We start from the raw sequence: 21,569 nt of genomic DNA, 5'->3' as shown, positions 1-21,569 counted from the left end.
CGTGGTCACTTCTCGTTTCTCCAACTGTGGTTTGATGTAGTAAATTATTTTCGCTTTGATCACCAAGCTCTTGTGAAAGAATGTATATATTCTTGTCTGTGAAGGAAGGACACGAACTACACCTAGCAATGACATTTAAAAGTCGTTGAAATGTGAGGGGGGGGACAAAAGAGTAATAAAAATGTCATTTTTTTTAAAGCAAGCCCAGAAAATGTATGTGGCACATTTATTTGCTTTTGATGAACACAAAAAACTAGGAATGAAGCAGCTATTGTAAGACTTCTGACTGATTTGTTTTTCCCGTTGCATAAAAATGCATTCTTGAGTCCTGCGTTCTACTTGAATCTATTCGGCCAATTCTGAAGGCACAGAAGCCGAGCTATTTGAATACACAATATGTGAAGCTGCGAGTAGGACTGAAAGCACTGGGCTAGCTGGAGATGAATGAGGTGAGCTGACGGATAACTGAATGGAAACACACATGCAAGCAGATGGCTGCCGGGCATCACACACACACGCACACACACACCCCTACACACATTCAGCATACTAAACAATAACTGCAACCTGCTACCCCCCATCTCCACGATATCTCAAACTGTGACAAATATTTCTTGTTTTTGCTCTCATAATAACTCCTGCTCCTAATTCCTACACCTCTGTCTACCTGCATGTGTTCCAGGGGTAATAAACTGTGGACAAACAGCCAGTGGGAACCCACAGTGGTAAAGGGATGGAGAAGCAGGGGTTGGTGGATATAAACAACCAGATTAAGAAGACAATCTGCACCATAAATCTGCAATATTATCTGCTGCGGGCGGCAGGAAGGGAAAGCTCAGAGAGCTGGACCGGCACCAAGAGCGGCCTGTGATGTTTTATTATCGCTGGCCGTTGCCTAAACTCGGGGATGAACACTTGAAAGCATCAGAATCAATCACGAGAACGGCGGCATACACTTGGCTCAATAATGCTTTCTGAGGCTGGCTAAAGAGGGGAAAATGATCAGCTTGGAAGCAATCAGCAGTGGAAGGGAATGAAAATGCACACGCATACTTAGACATGCACTTGAGCGTGTGAAGACGCTGCACTCTTGGGGTACTAAATAGTGATACCACCATGTAATGTATGATTGGTATCATTATCTCTAATGGCACAGTATCAATATGGTACATTAGGTGTCCGCACTGTTGCTATCCAAATTATTTCAATGTATCACTTCATTATCTCTCTCAGTACTATGGAAACTTCCATAAAGATTTTGATAATGTTGCTTTATGATGTCCAAGTTGTGGTGCTGTACAAAGTATTGATATCAAAATGTATCATATCTCTTATCAGTACAGTATCGATACACCAACATCAAGTATCAATATTGCAGTGGTTCATAATCCATGCTAGAGGTACCACATATCAATATTGAAATGGATCGTATCGTTATATTAGAATGAAAAATGATATTATTACTGACGGCAAAGAGTATCATATCGCAAATTCCTCTTCGGTTGCCAGCCAAAAGCCTTGGTAGTGAGGCACAGCCTTTCTTTTCACTTATACCTGTATGCAGTGTGAAAAATACGGGAAAATAAAATGAAAAATATGACCAAAAAAAAAGGAAAATGTAGGGAAGGAGGATAAACAAAGACTAAGGGGGAAAAAAACTATGTAATTAGCATGAGCTCTGAGATTGGTGTGAACAGGGCAATTACCCCAGTAATCATCAGGTGGTAGAAGAGAGGAGGAGATGTAGCAACAGGAGGAAGAAATAAATGGGGAAAGACAAAGGCGACAAAAGACACAACAGCCAGGAATTCTAATCATTGCTGTGAGCCAAGGGAAAACACAATTTTCGCCATAATAGAGCATTCAGGAGTCCAAACAGCAAAAAAAACTAAAGAAAACCTTTACTGCTATAAAACTGTATTACACGTGGGGTAAAAATAAAATAGAAAAATAATATGGAACCAGTGCAAAATTTTAATTTATTGGCACAATTGCAGAAAGGACAACATTAGTCATGGCTGAATTAGAGGTTTTGAGCTTTCTCAGCTGGTCTTCCATCCTGCTAGATTGCGCATAACATGCTATTTGAAGAACAGTAGAATAAATGACTCACTTAACTCATTCACTGCCAGACATTTTCAGACCCTCTCGTACCCTAATGCTTGAAATGTTTAAAAAATATATATAAATAAGTTCCTGGGATTGAATGGCTGGAATGTGAAAAGACAAATAAATTCGTCAATGGCAGTGCATGAGTTAAAAAGGATGGACAAATCAAGGACGGAAGTGTGACCTTACCTTATTGAAAACTAAAACTTTGTTGTTAGCCTTGTTATCAGTAATCGCATTCTGAGTGCACAGAGGACTAAAACGTCTTGATTAGTTTACGTAGCGAACAATAGTTTGTAATGTGCAGTGCCACCACCTACCGGACCAAATTGAACTCAATAGTTGTATGTGCAATATACCCAGTTTAAAACAGATGGCAGACTGAAGTCGACAACAATTGTACAATTTAACCATAACCATTTAATCATGCCCATCCCCGTCCTAATCGTCTGTACACTTTGTAATAAGCTCCCATCTTTTTTAATGCCGTTTCAATTTGAAGTTTACTCTCAAATAAAACCTCTCAAATGAAACCTGAATCGAAGAAAATTATACTTGTGTGTACTTAAAAGAACCATGCAGTTTAGCCTTTCGGCCTGGTAGTTTAATGCTAATGCTAAAGAGCATCTATGTTACGGTGCCATAACGCTTTCAGCAACAGACTGAATACAAACAGTGCAGTAACACATGCAGACAGACGATAATACAGTACTCACGGTCATGTTTTCTTTATCCTTGAAGAAGAAAGACAAATACTAGTCCTTAACTGATGAGCTGAGATGTCTCAATGAACAGTCTCTGCCTTTTACTGACCCCAGATGGCCAAGGTGGAAACACCAGAAAGAGGAGGACAATGGCCATTCAACTGATGCAGTGTAACAAAGATTGTTTAAATTATATTGAATTATGTCATTACTGTATTTTTTCATGAAGTACAATATATTAAAGTGCTATTTATCTTCAATTAAATTATGTTACAACAGTTTTTGGTGCTTTTAGGTGAAGGCTGGAACGGAAAAATGATATTTCCATTCATTTTAATGGGAAAAGATGATTTGAAATATAAGGTCACGGAACGAATTAAACTTAAAAATCAAAATATCTCAAGGCATCACTGTGTGTCACCCTCAGCAGAGGCTGATTATTTTTCAGCTTAAAAAAACTCTGTGAATTCTCTCATTAGTTAATGTCGCGTATCATCGTCTTTGACGGCAAAGTAATTCACGCCAAGCAATTATTTGCTTAAAGAAAATTGCCGCATTGGTCGGTGCTGCCAGCTAATCCAAACGCGAGAACGAAATCAAGACAGCATGTCATGGCTAATGAACGCTCTCCCAGTAAACAGCCTCGGTAACTGCGGTGACTGACGAGTGGCGAGGAGACACAAGAGGCATTGGGTAATAGCATCTAATGGACTGCTCTTGAAGACATCCAATGCCTGCAAGATTTTCTCCCTGATTACTGACATTAACCAGAGTTCAATTCTCCCCATTGAGCTTTTCTGCTCCCACGTCACACTCATCTCTGTCAACATCTCGATTCATTAATTGTGTTCTCTTGTTGCTATTTTTATGCTAATTGCATGCCCAAGAGTGAAATGCTCCATGGTGAAATAAGTTATTTTTTTTAAAGGTTTTTTCATTGCAAGAAAGAGATTCTACAGAAGAGGCATATAGAATGCGCAGCGCCATACGGATGCAAGTGTAGTTACTGCTTTAATTGCATTTTTTTTCAGTTGATTGTTTTTTATTTATGGCAGAGGTGTGAGTGAGTCACATACAGTAGAAAATCAATTTAATGGAAGGGGAGGGGTCGTCCGTTACAGCTGATTGCCCATTAAATTTAAGCACTTTGTGGACGAAAAATACCCAATGAAGTAAATTTAAAAGTAAAGTTGATCAAAACATAACTCGTTGGCGCTTAGAGGTGAGGGGGATAATGGCAGAAGGTCACATCCGTGAGCCGCGATAGTCGAGCACTTCCTTTTTTCCAACTCCGTTATGATTTGATGCCAAGGAAAAGGGATTTACAAAAAAAACAAAAAACTGTATAATACTATAATACTGTAAAATAGCTATATAATAGCTCTAACGCTTCGATTGTGTTGCGTGCCTATGACGATGCTTAGCTAATTAATGTCCATGCTTTCCATTACCTTTTCTGGGACTGTCTACCTACCAACATGGCTGCCACGTACTGTATGTGCATGCATATATTGCCTTTGACAAGAAAGTCGGCCCTGCCAACATGACCGCCATGTTGGCTGGTAGCTTGCTATAGTCTTACTGTACATCTGTGACCACAGCGGCACAGCTCGGAAATGCGTGTGCCAGTCTCTGTCTGTTGATTGCGCCACACCACCTGCCATCAATTCAATTCTGGAACTAAGAGAATTTTGACAACTACTGTACAAAGGGGCGTTCTGAGTGCACTTGAAATTGAAATATATCTATCAAAATGAAAATCCGGCTTGCAATTTGACTTTGTTTGAAGGGCGTTTGACTTCATTTGTTTCGACGCCACTCGACACTGACGCAATCGCGTCGGCTCAAATGTCAAAGACAAATCACACGCTGAAACGCACACCTCTGATTCTCAATATAACGCTGCCCGCGCAAACTCCTAATTACAAAGATTGAGTGAAGCCGACTGGAAATGCCAGAGAGCAGAGTCACGACCGCCTCTAAAAAAAAGGAAAAAAGTTGTACATACATCAGCAGCCCAGTGGAGGCCGAGCAGAAACCCTCAAAAACCCTCTCGCAGGCTGCGAGCCCAACATGGTTGTACTGTTGAAACAAACTGTCAAAATGACTGCTCAGGTAGCTCTAGTGTTAAGTCAAATCTATGTGATGACTGGAACATTATGCAACGAACAATAAAATTCATATCAAGCATCCCAATATCACTGTTTGAAAAGTTAGTGAGGGATACTGTACATGATCTCTGCACCTGTTTTTAGCCTGTTTTGAAGCTTTTAATCACCATGTGCTATGATGTCATGTAATGTATGATGCAAATATGCAACTATATCACATTGTGCCGTTTGTTGTTTCTACTAGCTTCTATCGTGCTGTGTTTTACTTTGCTGTCTGCCTCCAGTTTGGAATACAAATGAAAATATGTTCTCAATTGCCTTACCTGGATATATATAGGTTGAAATGTATTTTAAAAAAAGATAATTAAGCACTGAACTCGACGGCCATTTCGCAAATGACTTTGAGCTTTGAAAACTGTTAAATAAGACTACCATATGAAAATAGTAGTGATCATGTGATCAAAATAGCAACCGGTAAACCGTTTCTGTTCCACCAACGCCCATCCCACATAGACCCCCGCACAAATCATCTTCTCTTTCTTTCCATCAGTGCAATAAGTGCTCTCTCCTCTTCTCTCTTTCTCTTTCTCCATCTGCATGAGAGGCTGTCCTGGTGTGTCAGTAATGACAATGTCCCAGTGTTCCTCTGCCAATTAGCCCGGCCATAATTACACGGACACATGTGGAGCTGTCAATCACGCCGCTCCTCCACACAGGAACTCTCCTACCCGCCCCTCCTGCCACCAAGCGAGAGAGTGAGACCACAGACTGTGTCGACCAGTACCACGTCGCTCAATTGCTCTGCGCGAGCAATCCCACGACTCGCCTTGAAAACGGCATCAGAGTGGTGCCTCACAAACCTTGATTTGTTTGCAGCCTGCTGGACTACTTGCCATATCCTGTTTTCTTGCTTAATGCACTTTGTGCCAACGCACTCTACAGATGGCAGCTGGCAGGAGATCCAATTTGTAACAGGAGCATAACAACAACCTAATATCATACAGATGTTTATGCTACATACAATATAAGGTTGTAACTACACATGCGGTGGCCATGCATCGGTAACTTGGGAGGATTTGTTCCGTGGCCATGCTTGTAACTCAAAACAATCTCAAATCATATTCCTCCACTGAAATGAATGGAAATGCCATTAACTCATTACAGCCCTTGCCGCTCCCCATAACAAACAAAGTTTGAGTTTTTTAAAATAAAAATAGCACTTCATAAAACTGGCAACTGATTCAGGGTCCAGCCCGCCTACTGTCAAGACAGCTGGGATAGGCTCCAGCACACCTGTGACCCTTGTGAGGATAAGCGATTTGGATAATGAATAAAACTATACTTTATTAAAACCAAGTAGTAACATAATTAAATACAATGTAAAGAATTAAACAGCATGATTAAATTCTTTTAAATTAAAACTAAATTCTTTATCCCTTCTGAAGATATGCCTGTGAGTATTATCTAAATGTATTGCTCCACCGTTTGTGTTCAGACAGCCGTAGCTTCTGAAACTGTGACGTTTTTTTTCTTCTGGAACGCACCCCCAGCTTTTCGCTGAAAAACTCTCCTATTTGGGTTTTTGGCACTCTTTCTGAAATGCTAATGGGGTATGCTAAAGTGGTACATCTTGACTGAGAGTAAATCTTTGTATGTCTGGTAGGAGCTAAGTTTAGCCTGGGTTGTTAGTAGAGGCTATGGAGTCTTCACTACATGCCCATTTTTTTTTCAAAACCAAATCACCTCAAGACATTTATTTTTCAGGGTAGTGTTGCAAGATGTGCTTGAAGTGACATAGATTTTTAGGATCAAAGTTCATGGCAGTGGTAACAAACCAAAGGTCCACAGACCGGTAGCACTCGGTACCGGACGGCACAGAAAAAAAAAATCACCATGCATACTCCGGCGCTGCAGCAGCTTTGGCTCAATAATGGTCATTTTTGGTCACTAAGAGTGTTTTTGCAGCATAATGCTCAATTCTGAATATCCTGACAACTACATGTAGGCTTTGCCCAACATTATGTGTGATGTGACAGACATTATGCCTGCTGGATTGGTAGTGGGGTTGATAATGTTTGAGCTGCCGATGCATCTGATACCACTAAGATCGATTCTCAAACTTAAACATCGCTATGTGTGATACTTCAGTCATTTGAGGTACTGTATCTGCAGTGTCGTACCAGACATGAAAGCGCAACGGATAGAGCGCAATATTCACGCAGCAAAAGAAAGCTAATATAATGGTTATGAACAGTATTTACAGGTATCGCCAAAATCTAACAGTGGTGGCCAAAATGCATTTCTGGCAGCCCACCACAGACATAGCATTGTATATGTGGGAAACACTGCGATTGTAGTGTCTGAATTCGAGGAACTGATCAATGATGTCATCGATAGGCTCGGCAAACTACGCCTGGTCACAAAATGAACAAAATATCCCCCAAAATTATCCGATATGGCTGATCGGATCAATGGAAAGTCTATTTATTATCACGTTTACTCAAGTGTAGAAGGAGGAATTGTTATCATTATTTGCTGCTCCTTTAACACAACAGATTATAAATAATTGAAAGATCACAACTTTAAAAGTCCTCCTGGTTGCTCAATCTATTCAATTTGTTCCGAGCAAATAATCACTTGAGCGACCTGAAAAGAATAATAGCCACCGATGGCATGTTCGAGATCAATAAAGACACAGCCTTTATAAATGATACTTAAATATCCATTACCTACTCATTCTGTGGCATTAATTAAAGCCTTCACAATTGTACTAGTGACACAATGCATTTAAGTCAAGTTAATAGAGGGCCCGATTTCCCTCGGGCATCTCCAACGGGGCTCAAATAAATTAAAGTTTTATACTGCCGTCGATAACGTGGCATGAGAGTTATTTGTCAGGGATGGGTGAGGCTGCCTCCGACACAGATAAATACAGCCTCTTAATGTCTGCCAACAAGAAGCCATCCATCACAAGGGGAGTTGAATGGAGAAAGTGGGCAACGTGATTTTGAATGCATACAAGTGTGATCAGACATATTTGACTCAGGTAACTGCACGGTACTAATTGGGAGAAATCAGTGCAAGAAAGGGAAGCGCAAACAATCGCCACACAGCATACAGGTAAGCACAAGTAATGGCTACTTTTTTTCTAACTGCACTTGCTGTTGTAATCATGGAGTATCAAAGAATATGGACATTTTTTCCCCACATTTCTATCCCTCAGTTACAGTATGTTGTACAGTAATCCCTCACTTATTGCAGGGGTTATGTTCCAGACCACCGCTGCAAGAGACACAATCCGTGATGCAGTGATTACAAAATATATGCATGTGAGGCATTATTTTGGTCCACTTGGGGTCGCCATCCTCACAATCTACTGTGACATTGAAAGTATATGTGCTTTTAAAAGGTGGACCTGGCCTGTTGTGATGGCATTAGTGGAGGCCATCAGCAGGAGGAATGATGTTGTGCATGACCTTCACAGATAAGAATAAGAATAAGAATAAGAATGCCTTTATTGATCCCACAGTGGGGAAATTTTCAATTTGTACGTGCAACTAGGCGTAGAGGGTCGGGTTTTGTGACCGCAATATTGAGTCTCTGCCTTTTGCATATGATGTGGTTCTGTTGGCTTTATTAAGTCACACTCTTCAACTCTCACTGAAGCAGTTTGCAGGCCAGAGTGAAGTACCGTATTTTCCGGACTATAAGCCGCAACTTTTATCCTAGATTTTGAGCCATGCGGCTTATAGTCCGGTGCGGCAATTCTGTGGATTTTTCTTCCACCGCTCGGGGCGCTCTAACCGGAATGACAGTACAATTCAATACAATACATTTCCCTTTAACTGGATGTGACTGCAGGTGGAGGAGTGCAACAGGCGAGGGCGCCATAGACTAGGTTATTGCATTAGGTGCTGTAATGCTTTGATTCTATGTTTTCCTTGAGGTCCGTGAAGTGCACATGAATGCGATTGGCTGATCTTACGTCTGTTCTGTTGTTTCGATGTGAAATGCTATTGTTGATTCAGCACGTCGTGCGTCAGATTGGCTGACTTTATAAACATAAAACAAGAAAGGTGCATATGTAGAATGTAGTAGAACAATAGATGGTGGAGTCTGGTGGACATTAGCTGACAAACTGGAGCGGCAGTCGGCAGTGAAATGAAGATAAGTACTGTTTATTTTCTCTTGGTTCTCTTCTGTTTTAGTCAGCAACGTTGCTGCAGTGTTAAAAGGCACTGTTAGGAAAGAATCTGCGCAGGTACATACATGTACATTTACAGTTCATAATCGTCCTGTAAATGCAGTAAATATAAACGTTTTCAACATAGATATGTGCGGCTTATATAAAGGTGCGGTTTATTTAAGTTTTTTCCAAAAATATTCTTTAAAAAAATAAATAAATAAATAAATAGCGTGGGTGCGGCTTATATAACGGTGCGGCTTATAGCCCGGAAAATACGGTAGTTTAGATCAGATTCAGCACCTCCAAATTTGAGGCCATAGTCCTCATTCGGAAACGGGTTGTGTGTCTCTTTGGGTTGAAGTTGAGATCCTGCCCAACGAGGAGTGTCTTGGGGTATTGTTCACAAGGGAGGGAAAGATGGAGCGTGAGCATCTGCAGTGACGCAGGCTCTGTATGCGTCTGTCGTGATGAAGAAGGAACTGAGCCGAAAGGCGAAGCTCTAGATTTACCAGTCAATCTGCGTTCCCACCCTCACGAGCACTGGATAATGACCTGACCGAAAAAGCAGCCAAAATGGGTTACCTCCGCAAGGTGTCTAGGCTATTCCTTATAGAGGGTGAGAAGCACGATCATCTCGGAGGGGCTAAGAGTAGAGCTGCCGCTCCTCCAAATTGAGTAGACCCAGATGATGTTGCTCAAGCATCTGGTTAGGATGCTCCCTGGACGCCTCCCCGGTGAAGTGTTCCGAGCATGTCCCACCGGGAGGAGGCCCAGGGGCTACCCCAGGAGAGCCTATGTTTCCCGGCTAGCCTGGGAACGTCTTTGGATCCCCCCCCGGAGAGCTGGACAAAGTGGGCGGAGAGAAGGAAGTGCGGGCTTCCCTGCGTAAACTGCCCCGCGTCCCGACACCAGATAAGCAAAAGAAAATGGATGGATTAAAGCTATTTAATTCTTAAGGACAACACTATAAATGTATTCTAATCAAACATACTGTCGCAACTGTATTCTTGTAATGCTGCATCTTTAGTCGTGTTTTTTCTCATAAAGTGTTTTTTGTGGCCTCAATATTTCTTGGTAACAAAGTGATGGAATGTGATGATGGTATTCCAGTGTTCCATCATCAAGTCTTACCTCTGGGACGTCTTCTTGTACTTCCGCCTGCCAGAGAGAAATACCAAGTTACATTTGGATTGACTGAAATGTAGTTCCAAGCGTACTTCTAATTAAAGCAAATGAGAAAATATCTATAAGACAATGCAATAACCACAGAATTACTGCAAATACAGACTTCAAAAGAGGTTAATGCTAAGAATACAAAAGCAATTCTGTGTGACATTTATTGCGAGTAATTTATTTATATAACAGAAATAGACGAAGCTTGTCAAGTAGACACAGTAAACTCAACAACAGTGCAATTACTTAGGCAGATAATTTAGGAGAACAGCATGAATAAAACATGAGCATTCGCTCACACAAACGCATGCACACATCCACTCCACCCTCTGACATCCTGCCTACTTTAATACAACGGGGAGCCCACACACACCTACTGTCACTTACGCTAACATTTGGCCCAAAACAAACACCCACGCCTCCGCCAGGTGCCTACAACGTGCCTCTAAAAGCCGAATCCATACACACACTTAAGGCACTCGTCATCGGCGAGTTGAGGCGGTCCCACTTCAGTCCGAAAATACGTGGGCATGGATTGAAATGCTGCTCAGGCACAATTGACAGCGCTTGGTTTGATTTCTTTCTCAATCCTTCTAGGTAGAGCTTCATCCTCCAGCTGAGGTACTCCATAGAAGAAAAAAAAAACTGTCTATTATCTGGCCTGCGTCTAGTGATTAAAACGATAGGCATGAAAGTACTGTACGTGGCGGCGTGTTTATGGCGGCAAAGCTTGTTTGCGTTGTGACAGATGTTAAATGGTACTCAAAAGAAGGAGAAGACGATGGCTAAACAGGAAGACATAAAAATGCCAATCCCACCCTTCAACCCACCCACCAAGTTGCAAAATGTGGGTTGAAATTCCACGAATGCCTGGACTTACACATTAAATGCGAAGTCATGAGTACATTTTAGTTGGATTTTTTTGGATAATGTTTGTAAATGATTATATAACGTTGTCATCAGGTGGTCCTCCACCTTGAGCCAAAGTCGCCTATCCCTTAAGGGAGCCTTCCATGATGAACTCTTGATAAAGTGATTAAATAATTCATTGATTTCCTTTAATCAGGGTAGACGACACTGACAGCAAGGTCGCTCCGTGGCGGTCGTGTAATTTATTTATGGAAATCCATTGGAAACAATGCAAAAGCATAAAGGGGCAATTTCAGAATTGGGGGAGGGTTTGGTGGGGCAGTATAGCACAACACGCTTCTCGGGGATATCACAAGGCTTGGTGCTGCATAATTGACTGCGGAGAAAGGACAAGAAGTGCCTAAAGCCAAGGCGTTCACCGTCTATGGGTGATTGGTGCACCCCGTCGGACACTCGATGTCGTGACAGACGCGCCAATCATGTAGTAAATGTCACCATGTCGACATAGGGACATGCCACACAAGTGTTGAGATGAGCCTTGGTCTTAAGGAGGAATTCAACCCAAACATATTTTTTTTCCAGAATATGTTCTATGCAGGCACACTAGTTGAAATACGGCATTCAGATTAATATTGCTTTTGTGGAATATAAGAAATCCATCCGTTTTTAGCTAGCTCAGGGAGCGGCCATTTTGTCACTTTTATTGACTGAAGATGACATCGAAGTTGCTCAGGGCTCAGATAACGAGCAATTGTGGTTCAGCTTCAGAAAACAGGTGAGCCGTGATTGGTCGGTATCTGAGCCCTGAGCAACTTCGATGTCATCTTCAGTCGACAGGAGTGACAAAATGGCCGCCCCATAAGATGGCTAAAAGTGGGTGCATTATGCTGCTTAATTTATATTCCACAAATGCAATATTAATCAGAATGCCGTATTTCAACAAGTGCGCCTGCATAGAACATATAAAAAATGTTTGGGTTGACTCACTTTTTAATACACATTAAGTAAAATTGACCTTTGAATTGTTTGTACAGTCAACCACCTGTTTATTGTGGGGGGAAACCACTCACAATAGGTGAAAATTCATTTTGTACATTAGGGTTGGGAAATTACTCGAAATTTGATTGCGATTTTTGATTTTGACTTTTCTCAATCTTTAAACCTTATAATCAAAGAAGAACGACTAATGTGCCGAACAGTGTGTGCAAGTCGCCAATATTGTGAAAGTACCCCGAATGCACCACGTGCAGTAAGCGTGTGACGTTAAGTGATTCTGCCCTACCTGATTTATAACACCCCAGTTTGAGTTTACTGTAAAATTAAACACACGGCAGAATTACAAACAATGTATATTTAAATACAATACATATTTCATTTTAAAAACATCGTCAGTGCTAATGCTAAAGTCAACGTAAATTCCCATTGACATGCTAAAGAGAAATTATTATTAACTTCCGGGAGTGATTTTACTTAATAATAATAACTATTCACACACTCTAGGAACACATACATATAGGTAATATAATATTTAAAGGCATATATTCCTCTCAATCTGTGAAAAAATGATTTATATAATAGTAGAGCTCAATTTCAACTTTCTTCTTCGTCTCTTCTCATCTCATTGTCAGCGTGAGATGTATTTGTGCATGCACGTTACTACACTGCCCCTATGAGGCTAACATGCGTACAGCAGAAAAAAACGTTATGTATTTTTATTTTGTTTATTTTCTGTGTATTTTCTAGTTGTTCTTCCAAGTTAGATTTTTGAAGTTGAGTTTAAGGATTGAATGAGTTTTTTTGTTTTGTTGCACCAACACATATTTCCACATGAAATGGCACGAAATACGATACCCGGGGTCTCAGGTTAGCCTAGTAAGTCCCAAGACTTGTGAAAATAAAAATAGAAAAATAAAATATGACAAAATAAATATGATGAAGAGACAAGAGAGATGTTTATTCACGGTTTGAATGTGTGCAAATATCCAATACAGCAACGGTGTGGATGCAGCAAATGTGTGGCTGCAGCACAATGGAAATGCAAGAGGCTTGAATTTCACATGATATTTATGACATCATTTTGGACTTGACAAAAATAAAAGAGTGTTCAAGAATAAAGTGTTCATCATGCAGGGATGAATTGGCATGAGGCTAAGATAAAGATATATGAAATCAATGACTAATCATTTTTATTAATCCTGAGTTCAATATCAATCACAATTTTTGTGATTATTATTTTTTCCATAATCGCTCAGCCCTAATAAGTTTTACGTTTTATTTAACTTTTAACTCACTTGATAAACAGAATGTAAACATATTTGAACAAAGAAAAAAAATCCAAGCATAAACTGTAAAAAAGTACTGTACATATTTTATTGTTAGTGTACATGTGCCCTTAGGAGGCGGAGCTTGGCGGGGTAGTGTGTGACGTCAGCAAGACTGCGTGTGAGTGTCCGGCGGTGAGCTATGGTCAACAGTAGCTACTGACTGAGAGTCTTGTACATGCATGTTCGGTGAAGATATTTTTATTTGGGAATGTGTCCGCCGCATCTACCACAGGCGCGGAATGTAATTCAGCAGCTTGGTGATGAAGCACTGCTTCCACAGGTGACAATGCAATTGCTTTCTTGCTGGAAATTTTCTATCTTCCTTCACATTCTGGGCTAGTAGTAAATTGTCATAACTCCATAGCTCTGCTCTTGGTCGGTATTGTAATGAAAGCCGCATTTGGCATTGGCCACATAGTGCAGGGGGGTATTTTGACAAAAAGGCTTTTATTGGGATATAGATATCTCCTTTAAAAGTACTTTGGACTCTGAATCAATTATCTTTTAATTTGTTCTTGTCTCAGAGTCAAACATTGGGGAATCGGGCTATATTAAGACCAGCCGTCACCAAAAATAGCAAATCATCAAGCTGTATCTCTCAGTGGTGGTCTTGCTCTGGACTCTGTCTTGATTTATGTGGTTCCAACAAAAACGCTGCTGTTCACATGTGCAAAGAGTCCACTGACGCATTGTCAACATCTGTAGCTCCCTTACTTCAGACAGCGACTAATGTGATGCCTGACGCGCCTCCGGAACTCTCTGTGGACCCACGCCGATCGTCATCGGGGCAGACCATCAAATGTCAAAGACTGTTGTGATGGCAAATTTAGGACGGTGACAAAATGCAAGTCAAAACTCAATGTGGCAGCGGATGATGGAGGTCGCTGAAGGGGAGCGGAAGAGAGAGGGAAATCAGGAATGAACCACGGAATGGGAATAAAGTACGATAAGCAACTTTAATGATAGCGTGATAACTCTTAAGAACAAGGCCACAGTCGCATTACAAAAGCTTAACATCCCCTGTTGCTGGGTCGCAATGACGAGAACTCAGAGTGCACAAAAGCTAATTGCCACTCCATCTTGGGTGTAGAGAGGGACGCCGAGTTCTGGGAGGCAGGAAATGTCAGGGAAGGTGTTGATCGGTAGGCAGTGGGCATCAGCTTTAAAATATCTTGTAAAAATGTCAACGCTCTGAGATCTTCTCTTTTGTGTGTAATCAAAAGAGAAAATGGCACAAAAAGAGACAAGGACGAGGACGGATTTCCTGAGTCACCATCGCACAGCAGTAGAGCGGCTGACAATCCTTATTCTGCTCAGCAGGAAATTGGACCTTCTGAGTCCCTTTTCACCTGGCCTCTTAAAGCTGCCGTTAAGATTGATGCTGTTGTGTGAAAGGTACCAACATGAAAAGATTTTGCAGCTTTCAAATTGGTAAGGCAATTATCAGTGAGGGAATAGAAGAAACCCCAAGACCGGGATTTTTTTAAGTTTAACATCTGACACTCACTACGTCTGCCCCTTTGTGTTGAAAGCAATTGCCTGAGAGGGACAAAGTCAACCCCTCAATTCATCACATTCAGAGGGACTCTTTCAGTCATAACAGAGTTGGTGTAAGGACATTCTGCAATGCCGGGACACCCGCATCAAGTTTATGTTTGCAGGAAGCTTTAACATGGGGTGGGTGAGTAAAAAGAACAGGTTCATACAGTAAATTCCTGCTACTTGGCTGCTATGTTAATCAGGTGGAAACCATTTGCGACATAAACGACATATCGATCCCTCAATTTCACCATTAGGCATTACTGGCTTCTCACACAATGACTCCTTGAAATATGTCCATCAAAGCCAATTTTTTTTCCCTTTTTTCAGAGAACGTTTGTGAGAGTGCGTGGCACGAGATGCATGAAGGTATGCTACAAATTTCCTGGCTTCAGAGGTGGAATGGGCAGTGCGTGAAATGGAGCAGAGGCATGTCAATTTGATTCAGGGTTTAAAAGAGCATCAGAGATGTGTGGATATCTCAACCGCTTATACGCATCTGCAAGCTTTGGAAGTTTTAACATTAACGACCAGTGATGAAAATAAATTCTTTAACGTTTCCGGGCTTTCTTCCCTCAACCAACATTTGGTGCGTCACCCAAACACCCTCCATTATTCACCAGAATTGTTTGTTATGATTCGTGAGCTCCGCCTGCCATCATTCATACGTCACTGACACACGTTCACGCACACTTGTTGACAAGAGTAAAAGTGGTGGTTATACTCACAGTCCTCTGAGCCTGAGCCAAATCTTCTCAATTTGTTCCGGCTGGAGGTACTGGAGGGCCGTGCTTTCAAACTCCTCAATCTCTTTGGTAGGAGACTCCATGACACACACACGCGCACTCACGAGTGACGACACTTTTGCCAACGGGAGTTCAGCGGAGACAAGAAAAACTTTAATCCCTCACGGGCGAGAGAGAGCGGGATGGCAAAGTGTGACCCGGGATTGCCTCTTTCTTCACTCAAACTGGCACCCACAGCTGCGACGAGTCGGCCGGCATGCTTCCGTCCCCCCCCTTTTTAATCTCTTCTGTCCCCTCTTGTTCAATTCTGTGAGAGAGTCTGAAAAGCTGAAGCAGTTGTGCGATTTCCCAACTGTCCGGAAGGTTCATTCGTCTCCGGCGCGAGTACAGGGGTCCTGGAGCCGTGCCATGCTCGCTCAGCAGTGACGGGATGCAGACGGCAGGGCAGCGCAATCTGGGATTAACGCGCACTACTGCCGAGCTCTTCACACACACCAGGGAGGGAGAGGAGAAACAGTGGCAGTCAAAGAGGGAGGAGTCACAGCTGATAATGAGAAAACACGTTCCGTTTCATCCGCTGGCAGGCGAGGAGGGAGGGGGATAAGAGAAGAGCGGATGACGGTATTGAATGAGCAGGATTACGTTGAAAATGTTCACAGGACAACAACAGCTCAAAATCAAAGGAAGAAATCAAAGGGAGTCTTGAGGGAGGAAAACGAACAAATTACAGTCGATAGGCAGCTGTGAATTAATGTGTGTGACTTGAAAACGGCATTGTTTTTGGGAGCCATTTTAGCTTTAGTATTCGTTTTAGTCTTTTTGGATGAAAATGCTCAATGGATTTAGTTATATTTTGTGCGTATGCCCCCCGGATGGATGCCCAGGCCATGTTGCTCGGCACGCCCCTGCATGCCAGCAACGTACAGCGAACGGCAGAAATATTCAATGCTCTTCCATGGCAGAAGGTACAATTAGCCTCTAAAAAGTAAATATTTAATTTCTATGACTATAAAGCTGAGTGTTTATCTTTTGTGTTTAATAAAAGCAAGACAAACATCTGCGTTTACTTTGGAAAACAGTGATCGAACCAGTAAATAAATCAGGTTTAAAAAGCTTCCTGAGAACAACATCAATCCCTCTCGTGTGATTTATTGTTGTTTTTTTTGTTGAAATTATTCACTCACACACATACGCACACGCATGCATACACACAATACCAGATAAATAACAATAATTGGTTAATAAAATAATCTGGGAATAAATGGTTTTGTAAAACACTAATGCAAAATAAAATCAGGTTATTCGATTAATTGAAGGAATAATCAATATAGTATTTGATTCTAAAAATATTCGATATTGACAGCCCTAACGTAACACTGTCAGTAAAATTAAAGCGGAAGTCAACCCAAACATATTTTTTTTTTGAGCAAGTGGATTAACTCTTATTTCACAAATGCAAAATTTATCAGAACGCCTTGTTTCAACTAGTGGGCCTGTTTGGGTTGACTTCCTCTTTAAGATAAGATGATGATTATTCCAGTATACTTTATATATGTTTTGTGACTTTTTTGTTTGATAGTGTTTCGTGAAAATGTTCATTCTTGATTTTTCAACCAAAAATGCTGGTTAGGAGGTACTTGCTGAAAAAATATTTCACAGGGGGGTACAATGAGAAGCACTGCTTTCAGCAACGGATACTTGAACACATTTTGGAACAAGACATTCTGTATAGACAAAATACATAATACCGTATTTTCCGGACTATAAATCGCTCCGGAGTACAAGTCGCACCAGCCATAAAATGCATAATTTTAGTCGCATTTTTGGAGGAAATTAATTGTGCTCTTAGTACACATCATTTCCACCGATGGTAACATTTAGCTAACATTCACACATGTAGCATTCAAGTAAGTTATGGTAAGATAACTAAACTCACCAAAACGGTTGTAGATCGATTAAATAAGTCTTTTATTTATCCCCGACCGTGTAGAATGTTTCCAAGTCTCCAAAAGTATTTATGTATTCGGTCGTAATTATCTCTTTGTTCTCTTCTCTTCTTTCTCTCAGCTCCGTACGTGTGGCTGATGCAAGACCCCAGCCAGTTTAATTACTTATTTATCAAAACGTTAGATTTTAACCGTTTGAATTATTCATGCATTTTAATAGCTTTTAGGATTTATCTTTGTTTCTTTATGTGGGTTACAATGATGTGAAATGATATACATAAAAACATGTTATTCTGCCCGTTGTAAAGTCAATATGTAATGCAGGTTTATATGCAGCCTTAGAACGCCCTCCTGTGGTTGTTTGGTGTATTGTTTGCTGACGTTGAAAAGGAAAGAGGTACAATATAATGTGTTAATAATTTCACACATAAGTCGCTCCAGGATTTAAGTGGCACCCCCGGCCAAACTATGAAAAAAACTGCGAATTATAGTCCAGAAAATACGGTTCTCACAGGCATATATTCTTTAGCCACTACGAAGAACAACTAATATTACTGTGGAGACTGAATCCATCTACAGTATATCCCTATGACCGTATTATACTGCTCCTAAGTGGCCAAGGTGCATATGAAGGAGCAGCTCAATATCCATTGAATTGAAGCATACATTGTGGTAAAAATGTGTTAATTTCTTTACATTCAATTAATCCAAGTCATCAAGTACAATATTATAGAGTACTATATCTCCTGTTAAAAAACAACATTATTGTTGTTTTAGTGGGGGTGGTGGAGAAATTGAAATAAGAAAAATATTTTTTTTAAATTCCGAGCAGATCAGGGAGAAGAGAAAAAAAACAAACACTTAACACACCCAACAGCACAGGATTAACATTAATGTAGCTAAAGCAATCTATACAGTTTCCAGCATGACATGAACGGACATTTACATTGAAATGATCAAAAATACACCCTGTTGTCATCTGACATGCAAATAATACATTTGCAGCGCAGCATATTAAACACCGAGCCGAGCGGGATTAAATAACATGCAGACAGCAGTGTTGATGTTGAATGACCAAGATTATGCTGATCCAATGAGAGCATCTCAACATCCCCCTTGGGCAGCCCCAACACAAGCAGTATTGTGGCGTGTAATCATGTCAGTCCCTCCTCTTCTCGCTATGTTGACAGTGATTGAAAAAAACAGCACACTGGGGGAGATTTAGGGCAGTGTGATGAGGTCTCAATATTTTGTTGTTGTTTGTTATGTGCAGTCCTCCCTTGGTCACTACAGTGGTGCCCTGAGATACAAGTGACGTAATTTAGGAGTTTTTCGAGATTCAGAGCCATCGATCTGACAGTTTTTCAAACTTGAGATGTGAGCGGTTTATGGTGGCAGGTGACTCAACTCGTTTCACAACAAGCAGTATTTTGGCAGACAACATAAGTGAATAATCTTAAAAAAAGAGGCTTCACACACTCTCAGATGAAGGTTACTGTCAAATTAAAGAATTACACTTTATGTATTTAAAGGGGAAGTCAACCCCAAATTTTTTTTCACAAGAATATCAATCAATCAAATGTTATTCATATAGCAGCTTTCCAACATAAAAATGCAACTCAAAGTGCTGTGCAATAAAAACATCCAAAATATCCAATATGAAAGTCGCTAAAGAATTGAATGAGTTATAATGAACTTGGTGTAAAGACACCCAAGATGCAGAGATGGGGGACTCGAGTCATATGACTTGACTTGAGGGAGACTTAAATTGCTATTTTTAGGACTGGAACGACTTTACTTGGGACTCAGTATCTAAACAACTCCACTTAACTTAAACTACACACTACAGACTTGACAAGTCATTTTGTTCATAGTTTGAAATCTGCATTTTAACACAGTTTGCCTTTTTAGGAAAAAAAGCAAGAAAGAAAGGGGGTGGGGGGTTGTGTTTGATTCACGCCAACCTGACAACCCAGTCAGTGTTACCTCTTGGTATAAATGGTGACCTAAACACCAACAACGATGGGAACAACTGTGAGGATCATATCCATATATTCTTATGCTGCAACTTTCAATGCACCTATGACTCACACGCACACCAACACACACACTAGCTGTTTCGATAAAACTGATGACACTGAATAATAATTCAATCACATAAAGATACATAGGTTTTAGTATAGGCAGCTCTTCCTATACGGGACTAGAACTGATTTATAACCCATTATCTAATGAGGAGGGGGGTCGCCTGACTCCTTGATCCCACGGGAGATGGAGGTATGACCCAGCGCTGATGTTTTTACTCGACCATAGTTTTTATACTTCCTATGTGTTAAGACAAGTTTGGTGTATTGGAATTTCATTTGAATACAATATCACCTGAAGTGCGGTGTAAGTATCCCTCTCTGGGTATTTTTCCCTGATGAGGCTGCGGGGTATGACCCAGGGGCCTTCGTCTAGGAATTCCTGAAAATCAGTCATTTGAATTCATGGGTTATCTTGTCGATGTCGATGACATTGACGCATCATTTTCACCTCACGGAATGGAGATACAACAAACGACAAAGTCTCATTTCATTCGTCATTACAGAACCCACAACCTGTCATTGTCAAGCTGTACCAGTGCAGTAAATATAGTATGCAGTGGTGCTTTGAGATGGTTGGGGACTTGCAAACTTAAAACAACACTGTATGGTGGCAGGTGACCCAGCTCTCTTCACAACTAACAGTATGACAGATAAAATGAGTTAATATTCTTTAAAAAAAAAAACTTCAAGATGTTTATTCTTCCATTCTTCTTCCGGGCAAAAAAAGGATTGTAGTTGAGCAAAGACGAGACCAGAATATTTTCTTCTTTTCTCTGGCAACAAACAAGATGACAAGAACATCAAGCTCCATATTCTTTTCTCCGAAACTTGCAAAAATGACTCGACCTGGCCTTCCTGAGTGCCCCCCTGCCACACTCTGCACTCTTTCAATTACTTGATGCATGATGCCTGGATAAAGCCGGGGCACCACCTCAAACACGTCGCTCCCTTTCATCTGCAGTGATGGCTCTGGTGCAAGAGGTTCAGCCGGGCATCAAGAAGCCTGCTGATGTTCTCTTCAAAGGAGCGCCGGTGTCTCCTCTGCTGTCTTATTTTTCAGCTTGCTTAAATGCACTCTTCATCACGGCTTTTTGTGGAACTATGACGCCCTCTCGGGAGACCCACAGCAGCAGGCGGGTGACTGCAGGTCAGAGCGAGTGGAAAGCGTCCACACCAACTGCTTGGCAATTTCACTGTTTGCTGTTCACTGGTTTGCACACCCGGGAACTGGATCACAGGGTCATCGGGAAGTGTAAATATGACAACGGCTAGGTCGAAAAAAGCTTGGAAGGTCCCGAAAGGTCAGCATTCTGAATTGAGTGTGACCTGCGAATGCGCAAGAGCGTGTTAAAACTGTTTCCGGCATATCATATCCCAGACTGACAGGGTTGTCACTAAGGGTGTGCGATATGGGCGAAAAAAAATATCTCCATATTTTTTCAAAAAACTCGATAACGATAATTTGACGATATTCTACAAAAAATATTTTAAATCTGCACTTGATTCACAGACCAATTGTGGATAGACAGCGTTTGTGAACATCTCTTTTAAATTGCTAAATACAGCTTCTGCAAAACAATGCGATTCTATGACAATATTTAACAATACAGTACAAAAAATTATGTATAGACTTACATCGATTTTTGGGAATATTTATGTCATTTGACTGTCTCTGCTGTTATTCCAAAATGATATGACATTTTGAGCTGCAGTACGTTCTGGTGTACCACTGCCAACTACTAGAGCAATAAGAATGAGGAAAAGGGTGTTAACT

The 21,569-nt window shown here is 41.0% G+C and overlaps 1 protein-coding gene across 5 annotated transcripts in view; it reads right to left on the bottom strand.

Moving 5' to 3' along the window:
* Positions 1-21,569, bottom strand: part of pde1cb (phosphodiesterase 1C, calmodulin-dependent b) — a 106,134-nt gene that overhangs the window by 49,317 nt on the left and 35,248 nt on the right. For 2 of the 5 annotated variants that reach the window (XM_086043296.1, XM_086043298.1), the window contains exon 4: positions 10,242-10,268. The exons of 2 other annotated variants lie outside the window; for them this stretch is intronic. In XM_086043296.1, the coding sequence (XP_085899422.1) occupies positions 10,242-10,268 (27 nt within the window). Of the gene's footprint in view, positions 1-10,241; positions 10,269-15,744; positions 16,238-21,569 lie in introns of those variants that run through there. One more of the 5 variants, XM_086043300.1, reaches the window with a different exon arrangement.

This window comes from Filicampus tigris, chromosome 10, assembly GCF_054856515.1.
Source record: "Filicampus tigris isolate MCC_2025a chromosome 10, RoL_Ftig_1.0, whole genome shotgun sequence".
In the NCBI taxonomy this organism is placed as follows: domain Eukaryota; kingdom Metazoa; phylum Chordata; class Actinopteri; order Syngnathiformes; family Syngnathidae; genus Filicampus; species Filicampus tigris.
The sequence above is the reverse complement of the archived record's forward strand: the minus strand, read 5'-3'. Positions and strand labels throughout refer to the sequence as shown.